This window comes from Austrofundulus limnaeus, unplaced genomic scaffold (assembly GCF_001266775.1).
Source record: "Austrofundulus limnaeus strain Quisiro unplaced genomic scaffold, Austrofundulus_limnaeus-1.0 Scaffold248, whole genome shotgun sequence".
NCBI classification, from domain to species: Eukaryota; Metazoa; Chordata; class Actinopteri; order Cyprinodontiformes; family Rivulidae; genus Austrofundulus; species Austrofundulus limnaeus.
In genome coordinates, this window is record NW_013952650.1 from 98,689 (window position 1) to 104,258 (window position 5,570).

The 5,570-nt window shown below is 36.3% G+C and overlaps 1 protein-coding gene across 2 annotated transcripts in view; it reads left to right on the top strand.

Annotated features, from left to right (window-relative positions):
• glyr1 (glyoxylate reductase 1 homolog (Arabidopsis)) overlaps positions 1-4,943 on the top strand; it is a 36,867-nt gene extending 31,924 nt beyond the window's left edge. For both annotated transcript variants that reach the window (XM_014020297.1, XM_014020298.1), the window contains one exon: positions 300-4,943. In XM_014020297.1, the coding sequence (XP_013875751.1) occupies positions 300-374 (75 nt within the window). In that variant the 3' untranslated portion in view covers positions 375-4,943. The remainder of the gene's footprint in view (positions 1-299) is intronic.
• The last annotated feature ends 627 nt before the right edge of the window (positions 4,944-5,570 follow it).

Below are 5,570 nucleotides of genomic sequence, written 5' to 3' on the forward strand. Positions count from 1 at the left end.
AAATCCTACACACTGTGCCTTTTAAGGTCAAGTTTAGGATTTCTGGTGTCATAAAGTTGGTTCTGTTTTTATCTGGGTCTGTTAATTTTGGCAACAGCAGCAGGCAACCTAAAATGGTCTGGAGCAGAGGCAACTAGAAAACTTTGTTTTCAGTTGTGTGTTTACTAGTGTAGATACTGTAGGTACCAACAAATTTCTCTGTGTCTGTACACTGACAGTTTAACGAATAAACAAGTATTTTTCCTGTTTAATAAAAGTGTTTTAAAAAGGTAATACTTTTTTTCTGTGAATCTGTGCAGGTTTACAAGAGGGCTAAAGCGCTGGACCAGTCAGACAACGATATCTCTGCAGTCTACAGAGCCTACATTCACTAGAGTGAGGAGAGGCTCATCCTCTGAACCACACAGTCTTTAATCACTTCTTTCTTTTGTCATCTAATGAATTTTATTTCAAATTTAGGTGGGTCTATTTTTATTTTGCCCCAGTGCCAGCCACGTTACCTGTCCCCACAATCCTGGGATTGTATCCCATTTATTTTTTACTATATTATTATTATTATTTTATTTTATTATTATTTTTTTTAAAGAGGCAACATTGAGCATTGCACTGACTGTACTGGGGGGGAAAGACAGGTTCCTGATGAGGTTGTACTACTGCACTGCTGCAGTGTGAATGAGAGGCAGCAGTTCTGGTTCCAGACAGTTTAAATATGGTAAATGTGATGCAGGGTGTTGGGGAAGGTGGGGTGGCGCTGGTGGGGGTCCAGCCCTGCTGTGAAGCYACACAAACTGCTGTCAGGTATTGTAAAAATAGAAAGCCTAAAAAAAGTATTTTTTTTTTCTTTTGGTGTGTATTTAATTGAGCGTAATCTTTATTCTTCTTTTAATGTTTAGAAATCAGTGAGGACAAAACCCACTAAGAACATGCATTGCCTTAATATTTTAACCCCCAAGTCTTTCGTTACTAGCTGTATTTATTTAGGTTCTTGGTGCAGCATGGCCATGGCTTTTTCCTGTGTTTGATCAGAGGATCTATTCTTTTACATTAGTGATGATCTCAAAGTAACAGACGTGTTTAGGCCTTAAAATGCAGTTATAGATTATTTTTTGTCTTAACAAAATGTGTGATTTTCCAATTTAATTTTTTTTCTTTAGTTTGGAAGAGTTCTCATGTCTTCAGTTTTTACTCTAAAACAAGATAAATCATCTTTTGAATTTGTCCTTTGAGTTAATAATTATGCCCTAGTGTCAGAAATATATTTTTTTCTTTTGGGGTTCTGTTAAAAGACATGAAAGACGAATAAAGTTCCCCTGATGCGTTTTTTATATGTGGGATTTATAGATTTATACTCTAGTCTGTGGGCAACATGTTCATCTTCAGTYAGCTGATGTTTGGTGAATCTGTTACAAAACTCACTTTAGTTTGGTTCCTTGTTACGTGTTTACACATTCACTCAGTATCTAAATTCAAATCTTTAGCGGGAATATTTAATCTTGGGTTTTTTTTCCATTGACCCAGATCTCAACTAAAATAAGTTGAAGCATCGCAGGTCGTCACATGACTGCTTCGTACTCAGAGGCCCTCACAAGTAAGAATTACCGTAGTTCACATTTTACACAAACCTGAAGTGTGACAAATAAAAAGGAAAACTGTTCTTTCATTTGGGATTAATGTACAACAATTTAACCATTGAATGTCATGATTAAAAAAATAAATACCAAAGATTTATTAGTATTTTATTGAGAAACTTTGACAATGAATTTGATCCAAGAACACATTAAACTTATCTTTTATTTTTTTTTAAATTGGTTGTAAAAAAAAAGATTCCATATTTTATGGTCATCAAGTAATTGTGACACAGGCTACACACAACACATCTTTGTTGATCGCTGCCAGTTGTWGGGTCCATGACACTCAATCATCTTGGTCAATTTTCAAAAGAAATTAAACTTTCTTTTACATCTGACAAGATTGTGTAGGTCTTCTGTGAATTTATTTTTGATTGAATCCAGATTTTGTAGCTGTGAAGCATTTTACCAGGTATCTTAAAATAATATTTTAGCAAATTTAAAGAACACAGATCAAAAAATGTTAGTTTGAAAAAAACTAAATATAGAAGTAGTGTCTTACTGGGCTGCGACTGTTGCGGAGTTGTTGGCGACTTAGAATTGTGAGAAATGATGCAAATTYTCTGCTGCTGTCATTAAATTCTGTTCTTATTCATCAAGTCGTGGGGATGTGTTTTGGGTAACTAATTATTGAAAAGTCTAAGCCTATTATTAAAAACGATCAGATTAGCTATGAAGAGCTAAGCCATCTTAGAAGAATGGGGGGATCTTTACATTGTTAAAGAAAAAGGAAATGATGTACATACTTAACAAGCCTTTTACTGTTTAATGAAAAAAATGTGCAGTGTTGGAYCAGCTGGTTAAGTGGAACTGTCTAGTTCTGCTCTCCAGTCAGTTGCTCCTTGCATTCCTCCTGCAAATACAGTTCAGTTTGTTGGCGTACCTTTATTTACACTTCTTAATCTAGTATTTCCCTGGGCTGTGGCTTCAGAAAATGAGATTACGACTCTTAATTGTGAGGAAAAAAGGGAAATATATTGGAGTCTCACTTGAGTTCAAAGTGCTTTCGATAAAAGAGCCATGTGATTGCATTTTGCATGGCCAGTTTTTTTTTAAAGTTGTGGCCTGTTTTTGTGTACGGCTTGCAAAATTGTATTGTTGGCCGTGCACATTGTTTTGTCGTCAACCTCCACCCACATCACACCCAGCTCAGCACCCGTCTCCACATTTGATTTAAATTCCTGGAGCACACTTTCTAAATGAGGATGTGCAGTGCTGGGGCACTTTTTCAATCATTTTTCTTCATTAGTGTGGTTTTAAAACAGACTTTTTTGCCTTGAATGGTTTCCATTACAGAGCTCACAGCTCTTGAGACGGTGTGGATTAAAATTTTTGAAGGTGCTCTAAATTGAAGCTACGCRGCAGGGGTTTCCTGCTACTTTTGTGGCTATTGGTGAATTTTTGAGACTTTCCTGGGAATGCCATTTGCCAGCTAGTCTCAAACAGTCACAGCCCACGGAAATACTCGCTTAAGTTTGTCACTAACTAATGGCTAAACCAAACACAGCCAAAACCATAGTGGATCAGTACTGACTCCAAACTACTTCAATCTTCTAAGTTCGTAAGGATTTGTGCAAATACTATTAAATTTTTTACAGCGTTGTCACTTATGAATTACACTATTTCAACTGAAATATCTGAAATTCTGTCAAGAGCTACGGTTACAAAACACAGAATTCAATGCAAATAAATGTAATGTGAAAGCAGCACAGGTGTATTAAAGCATTTGCATGAACTTGTATGAAAGTTTGGAGATTCCACTTTTGTTTTGGCTGCGTTCAGGCTAGTGGTTAGCTCTTCAAACCAAAGTGAGGTCATTCAACAAGCCATCCACAATGATCAACTTTGTYCATAGCTTTTTCACTGAACCCCCATGTCCACAAATATCCTGTTAAATATCCAGCAATGCCAGTAAATTTACGTTGTCCAAAAAAGGCAAACAATTTATACCCCCCAGAAGCATGGTCTTTTCTGTTCCCAAGGGGGAAATAAAATATAAGACTAGATAAAGACCAGACACAAGCACCGATCTAACATGAGAGCTCTAAAATAATCCTTATGTTTGTTTTGCTTGATTAGATAGATTGGACCATTTTCATTTTTTCGTTTTGGATTCTACTTAGGCCCTGTCCACACAGGAATTTTTTGTGCATGTATAAAAGTTTTGTCTGCGCAAAACACCACCTGTTGACCTATGATGTTATAAATCCACCTTTATCCTAACCAACGACCCCAAGCATGAAAACACACTGGCAGTAACAATGGATTACATGCTTGTGGTTGTGCTGCAGAGGCTAGTTTAACTACAGATGGTGCCATAAAAGGAGCAGATCAAAAAAATAAAAATGATCATTACACAAAGTCTAARGACAAATAAGTTTTTTTTAACTTTATTGAACTGCCAACAATGCAAAAGAGATTTCTTTGAGGAGGAAAAAAACATTTCCATGTGGACTGGGCCTAAGTCTCCTGATGTGGAGAACTGTCCATGCTTGTGTTTTACCAATTCTGAAAGTGGAAAAGTGCCTCTGAGGAAGGGTTCAGGCCAGTCGTCAAACCTAAGGGTCACTCTCTGGATGYGACTAATCCCATATACTCTACAAGCTCCCACCGTTTGGCCCCACACTTCTACTGTACTGCGATGTGGTTTTGATTTGTMATCTCACTCCGTGATCCCAAAAATAAGAAATCTTTACCTCAGTCAGGGCAGTTGGGAAAAATTAGGTGTGGGTTTTAATCTGAACATGGACATCATATTCTTTTAATGGCATGACGTTAAAAAKTAGAGAGCAGAATTAGGAGATGACTGTCAAACTGTTCTAAAAATCATACTTTGGGGGGGTAAGTGAATTGTTTTAGTTTCCAGCTAAAAATATAACTTAGTCTTGTTTCAAAATAAATTTTTGTATTCAAAACCCAGTGTTCTATTTTGAGAGACGTCCTATTTACCAAGACTTTAATTTAGTTTTCCCCAAACAATTTATAGGGTCACGAGCTGTTTTTAGAAGACAGATGTAAATAGCACATTAAACCAAGTAGGATTCCTTTTGAATCTACAATAACCAGATTTAATGGAAGCTTATTTTGCTTTTTGCTCTACAGATCAAGTGTCKAACACTTGTTTCTTGATCCTGTAGATTGTTCAGTTAAAGTGTAAATGGTTTATAAATATGTGGCTCATATATTCTGGCTTATTGCAGTTAAGTTGGATCCCATTGATGGAAGGAACTTTGGTTTTTGGGGTGTTTATGATTTTGTGTACATGTAGAAACACCAACTTTTGTGCTGTTTAATAAATCCTCTTCTGATTACTGATATCTGATTCAGCTATTTCATTTAATTTTGTTGTGGGGTGCGGGGCTATTACAGGTTCAGAAAAATTAGCATGAAGTGTTTGAGCAGTACTACAACAAGATGCTGCTGCGACYAACTTATTTCTCTCAGGATCAATAAATTATTTTTCTATTTAAGGTTCACAGGATTGTAGCCAACCTCCTTGGATGTGGCTGCAAGAAGAAAATTGAAAACAAATTAAGTAAATGGATAATACAAATGGAAACGAAGGAGCCCAGAACAACTTTACAAGAGATTAGAAGAGAACTCCAAGGTCAATGTCAGATCATACAGTGGGGAGAACAAGTATTTGATACACTGTTGATTTTTCAGGTTTTCCCACTTGCAAAGCTTGTAGATGACTGTAATTTTTATCATAGGTACTCCTCAACTGTGAGTGATGGAATCTAAAACAAAAATCCAGAAAAATACAATGTATGATTTTTAAATAATTAATTTCCATTTTATTGTGTGAAATAAGTATTTGGTACACCAGAAAAATGAAACTTAATATTTGGTACAGAAACGTTTGTTTGCAATTACAGAGATCAGACGTTTCCTGTAGCTCTTGACCAGGTTTGCACACACTGCAGCAGGGATTTTGGCCCA